Here is a 14,133-nt window from a genome sequence, read left to right on the forward strand (position 1 = left end):
TGTGGGATCTTCCCAGACCGGGGCACGAACCCGTGTCCCCTGCATCGGCAAGCGGACTCTCAACCACTGCTCCACCAGGGAAGCCCAAATTGCCAGACTTTTAAGGAACAGGTAGGATAGAAAGAATTTCTGTGGTCAGGCCCTGTTCAGGAGTGAGGAGCACCAAAGGTTTGGTGTGGATGTGGTGCTCTTTTGGTTGTCCGTTTTTACTTTTAGAAACAGTGTACAACTTAAAAAAAAAAACAAAAAAAAAACTGTAGCGCTCAAAACATCTAATAAGCAGCTGTAATCTTGTGTGCATATATTGACACATGAACAGGTGGTGCCAAAGTGGGGACATGTTAGAACCAAACGATTTACTACTTAGCAGTTCCAGTTTTTTGGTTTTTTAACCAGTATTTTCTCTCACTTCATACTGGAAATTATTTCTGTTATTTCCTGCCTTGCACCAGAGCTCATTGTTCTCACCTAGTAAACATGTTTGCCCACACTCCAGTAAATCGCATACTCAGTAATTACCATGGCAGGTAACAGCGTTCAGCAGACACAGTCATGAAAATGGAATCAGGATCTGTGGCTGGTTTCTTTCTTCTTTGGCTTCATAATGTTGGGATGGGATACAATGAAAACAAAAACAAAGTTTCCCTAGTCCTTTCCCTTTGGGCTGGTTAGACAACTTTTTCCGTAAGAGTTCATTATTTGGAATGTGGCCTTCTGGACCTGATTGCGTTCAGTAACATACAGCAAATGTGTACTGAGAGCTTACCCTGTGCCAGACACAGTGCTAGGCCCTGGGGGTAGTCAGGGCCTTTGCCCTTAAGGAGTTCATAGACTTGGGGAGACAGAATCCTAAACAACTCATTATAATGTGACATGAGCTAGAGTAGAAGTGTGTACAAAATACAGAGGAGGTGATTGGTTCTGCCTGGGGAAATTGAGGAAACCTCTTAAAGAATAGCTAGGCCACTAAGTGGGGGAGAACAGGGTTCTAAGAAAAAACCACGACGCTGGGAAAGCTTTGGAGAGGCAGTGTCCCCTGAGAAAAGGCTTGCTTTCATATTGAGCAAAACTAAAGCAAGGGGATTGCTTTTTAAATAGCTAAACAAACAGTTAATTTGTTGTTTTTCATTTGTTCTCTCTCATACCTTACTTCTGGAGGCCTTGGTAAGTACCATTTTAAGATTAAATTTAATATCCTATAGACATCTAGTTTAAAACACAGCCTTACACCTGTAAATGATTTGCTAGTCTTGCTTTGTTTTGTTTTTGATACTCAAAAAAGGCAAGGAAGAACCAATTTTTGAGAATACATTGGCAAGGCTTTACCTCTCCGAAGGGTTTTTCATCATTTAAATGTAGAAACGACCGGGTGGCCAACAGTGAGAAAAGGCGTCACTGGTCAGGGAACCTTACCAAACTTTTTTTTTTTTTTTTTTTTTAACCTAATTACCTTCTCACCCCTATTACTTGGCTTTGAATTTTTTTCACTGCCCCAGGTACCTGTGTTTGTTTGATTTTGCAATACATTGGAGGCGCTTTGGACCTTAAGAAAACTGATAGGAGTTATAAAGCCTCTCTATACACCCTTACCTCCAGATTCTCTCGCAGATTTGGCTGTAGCAAGTATTCAGGACTTGTTCTGTGGTAATTGGCTCTGGAGGATGGCATGTTTAATTCCAGGGAGGCTGTCTTGGCTGAGATAAATTGTGTCAATCTTAACTAGACCTGAGGGGGTGGGAAGCGATCTTAATGAAAGGCCCCATTGTATTTATATCCTATTTCCAATGAAGGACAAATACTTTCTTAAAGAAAACATGCATTTAATAAATTGCCCCGATGAAATAATTATTCTCATTTTTGAACGTGTCCCATGAATTCTGTATTTCATTCGGGTTACTTGGAAACATTTTATATTTTACTAGTCATTATTGGCTTAAGAAAATTCATAATGTGCCCTGAGTTTTTCTTTTCCTGTGAAATCAACCCAAATCTTTTCCCATCTTAGAGTGAGCAGGAGAAACGGGAACATCTGGAAACCCAAAGGGAGAAGCAGAAGGAACTGATACTGCAGCTCAAAACGCAGCTCGATGACCTGGAGACGTTTGCCTATCAGGAAGGCAGTTACGACTCCCTGCCGCAGTCCGTGGTCTTGGAAAGGCAGCGGGTGAGCAGATCCAGAGGCGCCTCCTCCACTGCCTTGGGTTACCTTGTCCCTTCTAGCGTTCACAGGACAGCCTTGTCCAGCTTGCTCACCCTTGGCCTCACTGCTGGCCCATATCAAAGGGAAATTTTGCTGCTACCTGGGACCAGTCTTTATTCACATGTGGAAACACACATGCCAAAGCTTTCTAATGTGATGATTGAGCTCTTTGTTTTTTTGGTGGCTGTCATTATTAATAATAGTAGTAATAAATAATAATAACAGCAATAATTTCTTTCATTTGATCATTGAAACCGTTCTGCTTGGGCATTTCATATGATGTAAACTAGTTTTCTCCCCCAGCACCAGTCAATAAATATTCCAGGAATCCTGACTTTAATGCTGTATTTATTAAAGGAACACCTGGGCAGACAGGTAAATCTGCTAGTCAAAACACAGTCTCCTTTACATATTTGTCTCTCTGGAGCTGTGATGTGGCTGTTTTTCTGGCAGGGCTGGAGTTATACATGATCTGGTTTTCAAATTGTTCCTCACATTGTCACTAGGATATTTTGGTTGTAACATGCCTGGATGTTTCATAGAGCTTTTCCTTTAGTTGCCTAGAGTAGTAAGGCAAGAAGGGATGAGAAGGACTAGAAACTAAGGGAAATCAGTATCTATTCTCTTGGAGGCCATGGGGGAAGCTAACTATGGGGCTTTTGGAATCATCAGCCACTTTGGATCATTTACACTGTTGTTCTCTTGAGTGAAATTTACCTGGCCTGGTAGAAAATTTGCAGTGAGAGGAGCCATTTCTGTCAGAGAGGAACCAGGGGTCCTTGTTTCTATAAGAGAAGTAAAAGGCCTGTGCCCTCACCTTGATCAGCAGTTGCACCATTTTTCTCGCAAATTTGATTTCCATTTAAGGGTGGAAGGGAGGCACACTAGTAAAGATTCGCCTTCTTCCTAACCCTCTCCCTGAAAATTCCAAAGCGTGTGCTCATGGCTTGTAGTCTTGATAGGTGATCATCGATGAGTTAATAAAGAAACTGGACATGAATCTGAACGAGGACCTCAGTTCACTGTCCACTGAGGAGCTTCGGCAGCGTGTGGATGTAGCTGTAGCTCAGATCGTCAACCCAGCCCGAGTGAAAGAACAGCTGGTTGAGCAGCTGAAAACTCAGATCCGAGACCTTGAGATGTTCATCAGCTTCATCCAAGGTGAGACGAGGGATGGAAAGAGAAGGGTGGCTGGATGTCATCATAATTGTATGTATTCTGAGTACTAACACCTAAAGGTGCCAGTCCTTGATGTATATGTAAGAGGTGTGATCACTCGGTAAGGGAGCCAGCATGGTGGAGTAGAAAGGACATGGATTTTAAAACCAGAGAGTTAAAATCTCAGCCCTGCCCCTTACTGGCTTCGTGTCCTTCGTAGACTAATGGGGTTAGGCAGGTTCCTAACCTCTTCAGTCCCGCTCTCCTCCTCCATAAAATGGTGATTCGTGCTTCCTTCACTCAGCAGATATTTATTGAGCCGGCCAGTATATGCCAGTCACTGTTCCACACGATGAAATACTACTTGTAAAAGTTTTGTCACGTGGTAGGCACTAGTAAATAGTATTTCGCCTTTAAAAATCTGCCAGAAAGAGGCTAAATAAATGTCTCCTCTTTGTAACTTCTGATTGCAGATGAAGTAGGAAGCCCATTACAGACAGGTGGTGGACACTGTGAGTGCAAGGCCAGTGGGAAGACAGGAAACGGCTCCTGCAGAACTGGCAGCAGCAGACCACCTCCAGGAAACAGCAAAAGTAAGTGCAGCTTCCAGAATGCGCAAATCTATAGAGACAGAAAGTAGATTAGGGGCTGCCTAGGCTGGGGGATCGGGGAGGAGTAGGGAGTGGGCAATGCCAATGGCCCACGGTTTCTTTGGGGGATGATGGTTGCCCAACTCTGTGAATATACTAAAAACCACTGAATTATACACTTCTAATGGGTAAGTTGAGTGTTATGTGAATCTTATCTCAAAATAGTTATTACTAACCAAAAAAAGTAAGCCCAGCGACATCCTAGGTGGCTCTTGGCTTCATGTGGGACCCATGCTGTGGCTCAGAAGCAAGACTGGATCTCAGCTTGTGACTTGCTGACTGTCCCTCTGACCACTATGGCCTCTCACTGATAAGTCGTTGTGTTTTCTACGCAGCGAAGGCAGAAGACATGAAGAGAGTTCGGGAGACAGGGCTGCACCTGATGCGGCGAGTGCTGGCAGTGCTCCAGATCTTTGCTGTTAGCCAGTTCGGTTGCGCCACGGGCCAGATCCCGCAGACCCTGTGGCAAAGGGACCAGGCTGACAGGGACTACTCTCCCTTATTGAAGAGGCTGGAGGTGTCAGTAGACAGGGTGAAGCAGCTGGCCTTGAGGCACCAGGCGCACGACCATTTCAGCAGCTCCGCCAGCCTCCAGGACCTCTCTCTGGGAGGCAAGGATGAGCTGACCGTGGCTGTGCGGAAGGAGCTGACTGTGGCCGTGAGGGACCTGCTGGCCCATGGACTGTACGCCTCCTCACCGGGGATGAGCCTCGTCATGGCCCCCATCGCCTGTCTGCTGCCGGCGTTCTCCACGGCCCCCGAGGCCATGCACCCCTGGGAGCTCTTTGTAAAGTACTACCACGCTAAGAACGGCCGTGCTTACGTGGAATCCCCCGCCCGGAAACTCTCACAGTCCTTCGCCCTGCCTGCTATGGGAGGCACTGTGGTGACGCCCAAGCAGAGCCTGCTGACAGCCATCCACGTGGTGCTGACAGAGCACGACCCGTTTAAGCGCAGTGCAGACTCGGAGCTGAAGGCCTTGGTGTGCATGGCGCTGAATGAGCAGCGTCTCGTGTCCTGGGTGAACCTCATCTGCAAGTCGGGGTCGCTCATCGAGCCCCACTACCAGCCCTGGAGCTACATGGCACACACGGGCTTTGAGAGTGCCCTCAACCTGCTTAGCCGCCTTAGCAGCCTCAAGTTCAGCCTCCCTGTAGACCTGGCTGTGCGCCAGCTCAAGAACATCAAAGATGCCTTTTGATGAGAATGCCCTGGCCCCAGACCAGCATCTTGCTCAGTAAGGATAGATGATTAGTCTTCTAGGATAAGAGCAAGAATTAGGAGGAGGGGCTAAAGCCATTTTCCCTAGCCAGATAATATAAAGTCTCTCTCCCCCATCAACTTAGCATCTCAGAAAGATATGCTGGAGACCCTCTTGTTAAAAGGTTCTGCCCTGGTGTGTAACCATGGTGTACATGTGAGCACATATACTTGAGCCTGTTGAAAAGAAGTCAGTCATGGCACACACTCTTCACACCATGTCTGATTTGTAGAAAATCCGGGTTGCTGTAACCATTCTCTTCACGGTGGTGAGGGACAGCATGAGTGAGTTGTTGGTCCTGGAAGACATACAACTTAAGGCTCCTGTCAGTCAAGTTGCGAGCCATCTTCCTTCACTTGAAGCAGGTTTGAGAGAGTCCTAGGTCAGAATTCAAATTCCTTTTGTGAATACTGATGCCTCTTTCTTCCTGACCCCAAGGTCAAGGGAGGCCATGTGTGTTCCATAGCTGCCTCTAAAACCAGGACTGGGAATATCTGAGAACAGCATTTCTAAGGGTGTTTACCACAGTTGATTTTTTTTTTCTGCACCGAGCAGCTTGCGGGATCTTAGTTCCCCAACCAGGGATTGAACCCCGGGCCCACAGCAGTGAAAGCGCCAAGTCTTAGCCACTGGACCGCCAGGGAATTCCCCACAGTTGATTTTAATATGAGCCCTTTTTCATGTAGAGGTAAGAACTGAAATCTGTCCCTGACCACGTGGCCCTTTCCTCACAGCCCAGATGATGGTCTTTCGGTTTTGGAGCTGGTTTACCAGGACAGCCACCATCTGGTACCATGTCCTCTGGCAAGTAACCTTTCCTCTGCGCACCTCCCAGCTTCTCAGAAGGAAACGTGTCCAAGGTGTGTTCCACACGTCCTGGAGGCTGGATGGTGGAAGAGGTCTGACCACGTGATCATACTACAGCGTGGGTAGGAACTGTGGCAGATCACTGGTGACAAAGAAGGGGCTTGGCATTTCCTTATAGAACTGACTCTAGACTGGTCCTATTAGGTCTCTTTTAGCCTTTTTAGTTCATATTTGCCATTCAACTTGCATCCTGCTCTGGGACTGACCAAAAGTGAGCAAACTGTATCACCTTCTGGAAAGCCAAATGGGTTCCCAACACTACTGATTTACCATCGTTTCATGTATTAAATTGCCAGCTGCACTTTGTGTCTGCACTATTATGTAGTGCATTTTAACTTAATTTTTTCAGTAGGGTATTATTTAAGATATATTCTTGATAATTCATTAGAATTAGTCCTCCTTCACGTGAAACAGGGTAAGTGTAAAATGTTGTGAAAAATGGTATCTGTGGTTGCTAATAAAATCATAGTATTTTGTGTAGCTTCTCTGCAAAGACCTTAGAGACTGTTGGCTTTGGTTTATAAGTCTGGGCATTGTCAGCGTATCTGATCCAGATCAGTATTTCCTTGAGCAATGCCTGGCTCCTGGCATTTCTGCCTCTTCTCTGTCCCCTGCACTGGATCAACTCAGCTTTGGTGGTGTTTCCCCCACTATCCCCCTTGAACAAATTCATGAGAAAGTGTCGTTGGCATTATCATCCCATCTTGCCCAGGCCTACAGTCCTATCGCCACAGCAGATCTCACCACACATGCCACTTCAGGAATTGGCGCTTTTAAATTCACTTGTCTGGATACCATTTAGGGTGGGTGATAAGTGCTGTAGTCATATGGCATAGCCCTGGATCACCCCAGTATGTTTCCAATCCTCACAAAAACTGGTATTAAGGCTTTTATGCTAACATCATGAGAAGCATTTTGTGTGTGTGCCATCCTAATTTAATTCTCACTACATGTAAGACAGGACAATATTATATGCATTTTATAGCTGAGGAAACTGAACTGCAGAGGATAAATATTTTGTCCACGTTTACATGTTGCAAGAGCTGGGATTTGAACCCAAGTTGCCTGAATCCAAATCCTATGGTCTTTATACTGTTAATGTTACCTCATTGTATCATGCTGCTTCTAGATATTTTGTTCCTCTCTCTCCTTTATCCACCCCCTCACTTCACCATCACTTTGTGGATGAACAGGTATTTTCCACATGCCTGCCAGAAATTTCAGCTGCCAAAGGACTAGGCTGCAGGGAGATGGGCAGATAGCCATTGCTCTGCCAAGTTCTTCATGAAACTTAAAGACATGTAGAGACAGAGACAAGCCTGCCAGCAGGCCAGCAGTCACATAGCTGCTAGTCACTGATAACATCTGTATTATAACTGAGGACAGAGGTCTGTGCTTGGCTTGGAGTGAGGCAGACAGGATGAAGGAGGAGAGGAGGGACTGTCAGCCGAAGTCTAAGGCTATGCAAGAGCAGAATGAAAGAGAGCCATGGATATGCAGGGTCCATTGTATGATCTGCAAGGCATCGTTAAAGATTTCCAAGATGCTCTGCCTTCATTCATTCACTATTGAGCACCCACCAACTGCTTGGGCCAGGTTAGGTGCTCAGAACTTATCTCTCTCTGCCTTCAAGGAACACAAGGTTTAGCAAAGGAGGTAGCAAGCCAATTGGAGATTTGAGTAGCTTGTTAAAACAAATCGCCGGGACTTCCCTGGTGGTGCAGTGGTTAAGAATCCGCCTGCCAATGCAGGGGACACAGGTTCAATCCCTGGTCTGGGAAGATCCCGTATGCCGCGGAGCAACTAAGCCCATGCGCCGCAACTACTGAGCGTGTATGCCACGACTGGTGAAGCCTGTGCTCCTAGATCCTGTGTTCTGCAACAAGAGAAGTCACCGCAAAGAGAAGCCAGAGCACCACAATGAAGAGTAGCCCCCCCCCCCCCGCGCAGCAAGGAAGACCCAATGTGCAGCCAAAAATAAATAAATCAAACAAACAAACAAACAAAAACAACCACACATTGCTTGGTTCCATCCCCAGAGTTTTTTATTCAGTAGCTCTGAGAATTTGCGTTTCTAACAAGTTCCCATGCTCGTTATGCTGATGCTGCTGGTCTGGGGACCACACTTTGACAACCACTGATCCAAACCAACTGAAATACGTTCTATAGTAAAATTAAGTATGGGTTGGATTGCTGAGGGAGCATAGAGAAGGAAGAGATGAATTCTGCCTGGGAGAATTCTAGAGTGGCCTTGAAGGATGGATAGGATTTTGCCCAGCTACGGTAGAGGAGAAGAATAATGAAACATGGAACAGCTTGCGTGAAGACCCTGGCGCTCAGAAGGGGTCGGATCTTTGAGTAGTTGAGCTGGCTGGAACCCAGGTGGTATGTGAAGGGTGTGGAGGAGACAGGAACTTATACTGCAAGGAAGATAGAGAGGAAGGGAGTGAGAGTTCAAACTTTGGTACAGAGAGCCATCGAAGGATTTCAGGCAGGTAAGTGGTGGACTTAAGAGTTGTGTTTAGAGAACTTTCTAAAAATAATATCTATAGCTCATGGCTCCACACCAGACCTGAACTGGAATCTCTTCAGTTGGCAATGCATATTTAATAAGCATCTCAAGCAATTTTTGACCCACCCAAAGTTTTGAGGAGGGACTGGAGAAAACAAAGAACTGAAGCTGGATCAGTTAGGGAGCAGGTGTAAAAGGATAGAAAAGATTTAAAAGACATGAGGCAAAATTCACAGGATTTAGTTACTAATTTGATTTGGAGAGTTTTAGTATGTGATAAGAGTTCAAGGCAGTGATAAGATTTCAGGGTTTGGTTTCTGTTTTCCAAGAGAGAAACAGCAAAAGACACAAAAGCAGATAAGGAGGCTGAAAGAAGACCATGGAGGTGGAAATGGACAGGGTCGTGTGGTGCAGTGGCAAGAGCGGCTTGGGAACGGGGGAACCTTGATCTGCGCCACCAACTCCGTGACTTTGCTGCTCTAGAACTTTCATCTTTGAGAGGACAGAGTAGACGATTTCTGAGTTCCTTTCCACCTCTACAATGTCATATTACAAATTAAAACAAAACATTTTCATTAAATATAGAAATATAAGTACATAATTAGGGTGATAAGCTATTGGAATGAAGTCCTGAGGGCTGCGGGGGAAATTGGTCCCTGGAGAGCCTGAAGAAGAGAAATGATGAAACCCTGATTGTTCCCACGTCTTGCCCAAGACCAATCCTATAGATTTGTCAGTGTTCAAATGAGCAAAAACTGTAAGATGGTTTCTCTCGAACTCGGAAGACACCTAAGGAACCATCTAAAAACACTCTTCCAGTAAGTGATGGGAAATAATTCAGTTTGAGAGCCAACTAGACCTGGGTTCAAACCCAGATTTGATGATCAGAGCCTTAGGCTCTCTAAATCTCAATTTCCTCATATCTAAATGGGAGGAAAATACCCAAGATGCAGATTCCCGAGAATTAAATAGCAGTTGACTTACCTAAAGTGCCTAGCATCTTGCCTGGCACAGAGTGGGTACTCAATTTGGTGACTGGGTAAACAGTATGGGCTCAGGAGGACTGCTTGAATCTGAATTCCCAGCTTGATCACGTACTAGCTGTGGATTTGGGGCAAATTACTTAACCTCCCCAAACCACAGTATCTTCAACTGTGGAATGGAGATAGCATTACTTATCTCTTATTGTCGTTATGAGGATCAAAAGAGATAATACACGTAAATAGATTAACTTGGCCTGACACAGGATACATAGCTGCTAGTATCACAATAATCGTCCTTCATCTCCCTCCTTTATTCTGGTCGGAAATGTCTCTGACATCATTAGACTCTAAATGTTGAGGGCAAGTTCCCTTGTTTGATTGATCTTCATCTCTTCCTTATGCGTAACTGTACACAGTTGGTACTAATAAATGTCCTATTTTGTTTCTTACCGTTCCAAAGCAAAAGAAGTAAATTTCAAACTGTGCCTCCCCCACCCGCTAGCGCCAGAGAAAGGAACTACAACCAAGGGGGCAGAGGAGCAGCTGCGTCCACGTAAAAGCCTTCCGGGGGAGGCAGAACTCCTTTGCCCTTTCTACTGCTGGAGCTGCTCATAAAGTTTGATTTGAATAAAAAAGCTGCCAGGCCTTCCTTTCCCTTCAAGAGCTTCTTCCGCCCTCAACACAGATTCTGAGCGCCACTCAAGAGGCGGGGAGAAGCCCAAGGGGGCGGGACAGGAAGTGAGGTCACCCTCCCCGGGGTGAAAGGTAAGCGGAAGTACCCTTTCTTCCTCTGCTGTAGGCCCGAGAGGTTGCTGCCGGTGAGTAGCGGCTGGGGCAGGGTATTACAATCCGCAGCCATCCGCGGCCTGGGGGTCGAGTTGCGGGGTGGTGCCGGGTGCTTTTCATTCCTCGGTCTCTGACGGCTTCGTAGCGCATCCTGTCTTGCGAGCAGGACCTGCGGGCGGCCTGAGCCGAGACGCAGAGAGCGCCGCTGAAGTTAAGGGCCCACAGCCTGAGCTGGCGGGTTTCTGAGCGGCCCCTTCTCTTTCCTCTGCAGACATGGGCAAGTTCATGAAACCCGGGAAGGTGGTGCTGGTCCTGGCTGGTCGCTACTCCGGACGCAAAGCGGTCATCGTAAAGGTACCAACCTCGCGAACCTGTGCCCCTTTGTATCCCGTGAATGGGGCGGGCGGGCAACTTGGAATTCAAGACCTAGTTTGGGGGCATTACCCACTGAGCATTGTGAATGGTGGGGCGCGGGGGTGAATGCACGAGAGCTTTTGAGAGAGAAAGACGCATAATAACAAATGGGAGTTTAATTGGACAGCTAACACCCAACGCGTTCTCTATCAGAGAGGTTTTAAATAATACTAATGGCTGACGTTTATTGAACGCTTGCTTGGTGCCTGGCACTGCCTTATAGGTGTCGTTATGTGCAATCCTTGCGGTAACTATAAGGTTACTTTCTACTGCGAAGGTTTAGAGATGTTAAGTTTAACCTGAGGTCAAACAGGTAGTAAGTGCTGCAGCTGGGACTCCGTAAAAAGGAGAAATTTTTTCTAGTTAAAATGGTCACTTAGCATAATCTAGCCGTTCACTGTTTGTCTTTTACCTACGTCTTTAGCCTTTTATGAGATTTTCCTAAGCTCTGGCCACATACACCACTGCTGTTGACTGTTGGGGACACCGGGGCACCCTTGGTTCCCTTTCCTCCGTCTACCTGAGGCTGGTTTTGGAGTTAGGCAGCCAGGTTTGGAATCCTGCCTCTAACCATTCCTAGCAGTGCAATCCTGGAGGAGGTTAAGAGAAGTAAAGTCCTGAGAACTAGTGCTTGGCATATAGCAGTCACTTCATAATTGTTAACTGTTGTTACATTTTAAATGTCTTACCTCCCAGGAACCCTTCCAGATTTTTCCTGGTGGGAAGGAAACCACCCTTTTCCCTGTTACTCTTTGGGCATCTAGCATAGCACTTAGAATGTCTGCTTTGTGTCGTTTTTATCATAGTGGGTCTCAGAGGCCTAGGGGTTGAGGGTGTTCTTTCTATACACGCCCTACATCTAGCAAAGGGCCTAAATAGCAATAACATGTAATTGCTCATTCAGAACATTGATGATGGCACCTCGGACCGACCCTACAGCCATGCTCTGGTGGCTGGAATTGATCGCTATCCCCGCAAAGTGACAGCTGCCATGGGCAAGAAGAAAATTGCCAAGAGGTCAAAGATCAAGTCTTTCGTGAAAGTTTATAATTATAATCACCTCATGCCTACAAGGTGAGCGTTTCAAGAATGGGAATGAAAGTGACTTTTTCTAACTTTTCCCATTCTCTGCCCTGCTGAATAAGGAGACAACCTTGTAACCACTCCACTGGAAGAGACATCATTTTCAATTTGTCATTTGGCCGTGGTTTCCAGTGTTGCCTCTTTAATCCATCTTGGAAGTGTTCACTTTCCTGTTGTTTCCTATTGATTTCCCTGACTTGGCAAAGCCGGATTGAAAAACCTCTTCCAAACTTGCTCTTGATCTGTCTCCTCACCTGAAAATTCTTTGAAGTGTTGAGTAAAGGTTGTTCCATTTGTTTCCAGCCACAGTAAACACAGGCATAGAATCTGGCCTGCCTTCTTCCACTCTCAAGGGTAATAGTTATTATAGGGTAGGGTAGTTGTGGGAAACTTGAGAATGAATTGTGAAGTTTTTCAGTGGCTTGAATCTATGTAAATGAGTTTGTTAAAACTGGACATTTCCAAAGAATATCATCAGGACTTTAGCACAGTTTTGATGATAGCTCCTATGGAGTCAGACCTTAACATGCCAGTGTCCCAGGAGTGGGGCGGAGGGGTGAAGGCCCTGGCAGCATGTGGGCTGCTCCTACCTTCCTGCCATTGTCCCCAGGTACTCTGTGGATATCCCCTTGGACAAAACTGTTGTCAACAAGGATGTCTTCAGAGACCCTGCTCTCAAACGCAAGGCCCGACGAGAGGCCAAGGTCAAGTTTGAGGAGAGGTAAGTAGGCTTTGGTAGTGAATGCTGGAGTATGGTTTCACTGTTCTCCATGAAGACAGTTTTGTCTACTGTGATTCCTCTCCTCATTAGTGTCCTTTTTTCCCCCCTCTAGATACAAGACCGGCAAGAACAAATGGTTCTTTCAGAAGCTGCGGTTTTAGGTCTGTCTTGTTTCAGTCATTAAAAATACAAAAATACACACACAAAAAAATCCATGTGTCTGCTTTCTTCTTGTTATTAGACTGGGAAAGAACATTCATACGATGAGAGACACTGGGTGGTGGATGAGGGACTGTGGGAAAATATAAAATGAAAGGTAAATCTGCCTTGGTGAGACATGGGCTACTTCTGTCCATAGCCTCATAATCCTTTAATGGTCTAACTCAGTGGGTAAAATGTCATATTGAGCTGTTTTCCCCAAAAGAGCTACGCTGGACATTTTTAGGTGTGGAATTGTTTAAGCATCCCTGGCTTCAACCCATTACATATCTAGAGAACTGTTCCCCGCCCCCCACCCCCACCCCGAATTCAGCATCTTGTCAAGTGATGTTGGTGCTGCTTGGACGAGGACCACACTGGAGAACTGCTCTAGATGGGGATGGACACCAACAATGAAGGCCTGAGCCACAGAGCAGCCATTCCTAGTGGGACCAAGGAGAGGTCCCCAAATGGTCTGGCTAGCAGAGACAGGCAAGGAAGGGTGTGATTCAAGGGGTTTGGGCTCTGGATTGTCACCACTGTGTTACAGGAAAGGCATTTGGCCCTTCTGTAGCATTTTACCTCTCATTGGATACTTAACTGTGACTGGTGTTACTGATGAAATAGGTTCTCCAGCCAAGCTGATACTAAGTCACTAAATGGAACTAGGATTCAAATGGCCCTATTTGCCAAGCTTCACACTTGGCACACTTTCAGCTGGGGTGAGGAGTGGGGGCATGAGAAAGGGGCTCAGTAAGTTACTCTGAGTGGGAAGCCCTGGACTAGGTGAAAATAGAAAACTTATATCCTGCACTGTTTTATGTATATTCATTGGACTCCTCTCACCCTTGAGTGTTTTTTTTTTTTTTTTTTTTGCTTTTTTGGGTTCTGTACATCCTTCCAGTTTTAAACATGTATATACATATATATTTGTACCACATGGGGATTGTTGTGCCATTCTTTTTGTAAATAGCCCCTACCTCCATTCCATAATGTCCATCTATCCATAATGATTTTTTTTTTCCTAAATAAATTTTTTTTTTTTTTTTTTTTTGGCTTCGTTGGGTCTTCGTTGCTATGCTCAGGCTTTTCTCTAATTGTGGTGAGCGGGGGCTACTCTTCGTTGCAGTGCGTGGGCTTCTCATTCAGGTGACTTCTCTTTGCGGAGCACGGGCTCTAGAGCGCAGGCTCAGTAGTTGTGGTCCAGGGGCTTAGTTGCTCCGCGGTATGTGGGATCTTCTCGGACCAGGTCTCGGACTTTTGTCCCCTGTGTTGGCAGGCGGATTCTTAACCACTGCGC

The 14,133-nt window shown here is 45.9% G+C and overlaps 2 protein-coding genes across 2 annotated transcripts in view; both read left to right on the forward strand.

Moving 5' to 3' along the window:
• RUNDC1 (RUN domain containing 1) overlaps positions 1–6,631 on the forward strand; it is an 8,709-nt gene extending 2,078 nt beyond the window's left edge. Inside the window, exons 2-5 of the mRNA XM_007449878.1 lie at positions 2,006–2,164; positions 3,163–3,361; positions 3,832–3,951; positions 4,344–6,631. Coding sequence (XP_007449940.1) covers positions 2,006–2,164; positions 3,163–3,361; positions 3,832–3,951; positions 4,344–5,209 — 1,344 coding nt within the window. The 3' untranslated portion in view covers positions 5,210–6,631. The remainder of the gene's footprint in view (positions 1–2,005; positions 2,165–3,162; positions 3,362–3,831; positions 3,952–4,343) is intronic.
• A 3,779-nt stretch (positions 6,632–10,410) lies between these two features.
• RPL27 (ribosomal protein L27) lies at positions 10,411–12,830 on the forward strand. The gene is made up of 5 exons (XM_007449879.1): positions 10,411–10,449; positions 10,689–10,771; positions 11,736–11,905; positions 12,525–12,635; positions 12,748–12,830. Exons 2-5 carry the CDS (start codon positions 10,691–10,693, stop codon positions 12,794–12,796), a joined length of 411 nt encoding a protein of 136 aa, XP_007449941.1. The 5' UTR covers positions 10,411–10,449; positions 10,689–10,690; the 3' UTR covers positions 12,797–12,830.
• The last annotated feature ends 1,303 nt before the right edge of the window (positions 12,831–14,133 follow it).

The sequence above is a fragment of the Lipotes vexillifer genome, unplaced genomic scaffold (assembly GCF_000442215.2).
Source record: "Lipotes vexillifer unplaced genomic scaffold, Lipotes_vexillifer_v1.1 scaffold2106, whole genome shotgun sequence".
Taxonomy (NCBI): domain Eukaryota; kingdom Metazoa; phylum Chordata; class Mammalia; order Artiodactyla; family Lipotidae; genus Lipotes; species Lipotes vexillifer.

What these genes read in the sequence shown, in the direction of transcription:
- RPL27 (XM_007449879.1), top strand. Translation starts at nt 10,691, where the DNA reads ATGGGCAAGTTCATGAAACCCGGGAAGGTGGTGCTGGTCCTGGCTGGT. An exon ending in AATCACCTCATGCCTACAAG is followed by an intron (nt 11,906 to 12,524) that starts GTGAGCGTTTCA and finishes CATTGTCCCCAG; the next exon opens with GTACTCTGTGGATATCCCCT. An exon ending in AAGGTCAAGTTTGAGGAGAG is followed by an intron (nt 12,636 to 12,747) that starts GTAAGTAGGCTT and finishes TCCCCCCTCTAG; the next exon opens with ATACAAGACCGGCAAGAACA.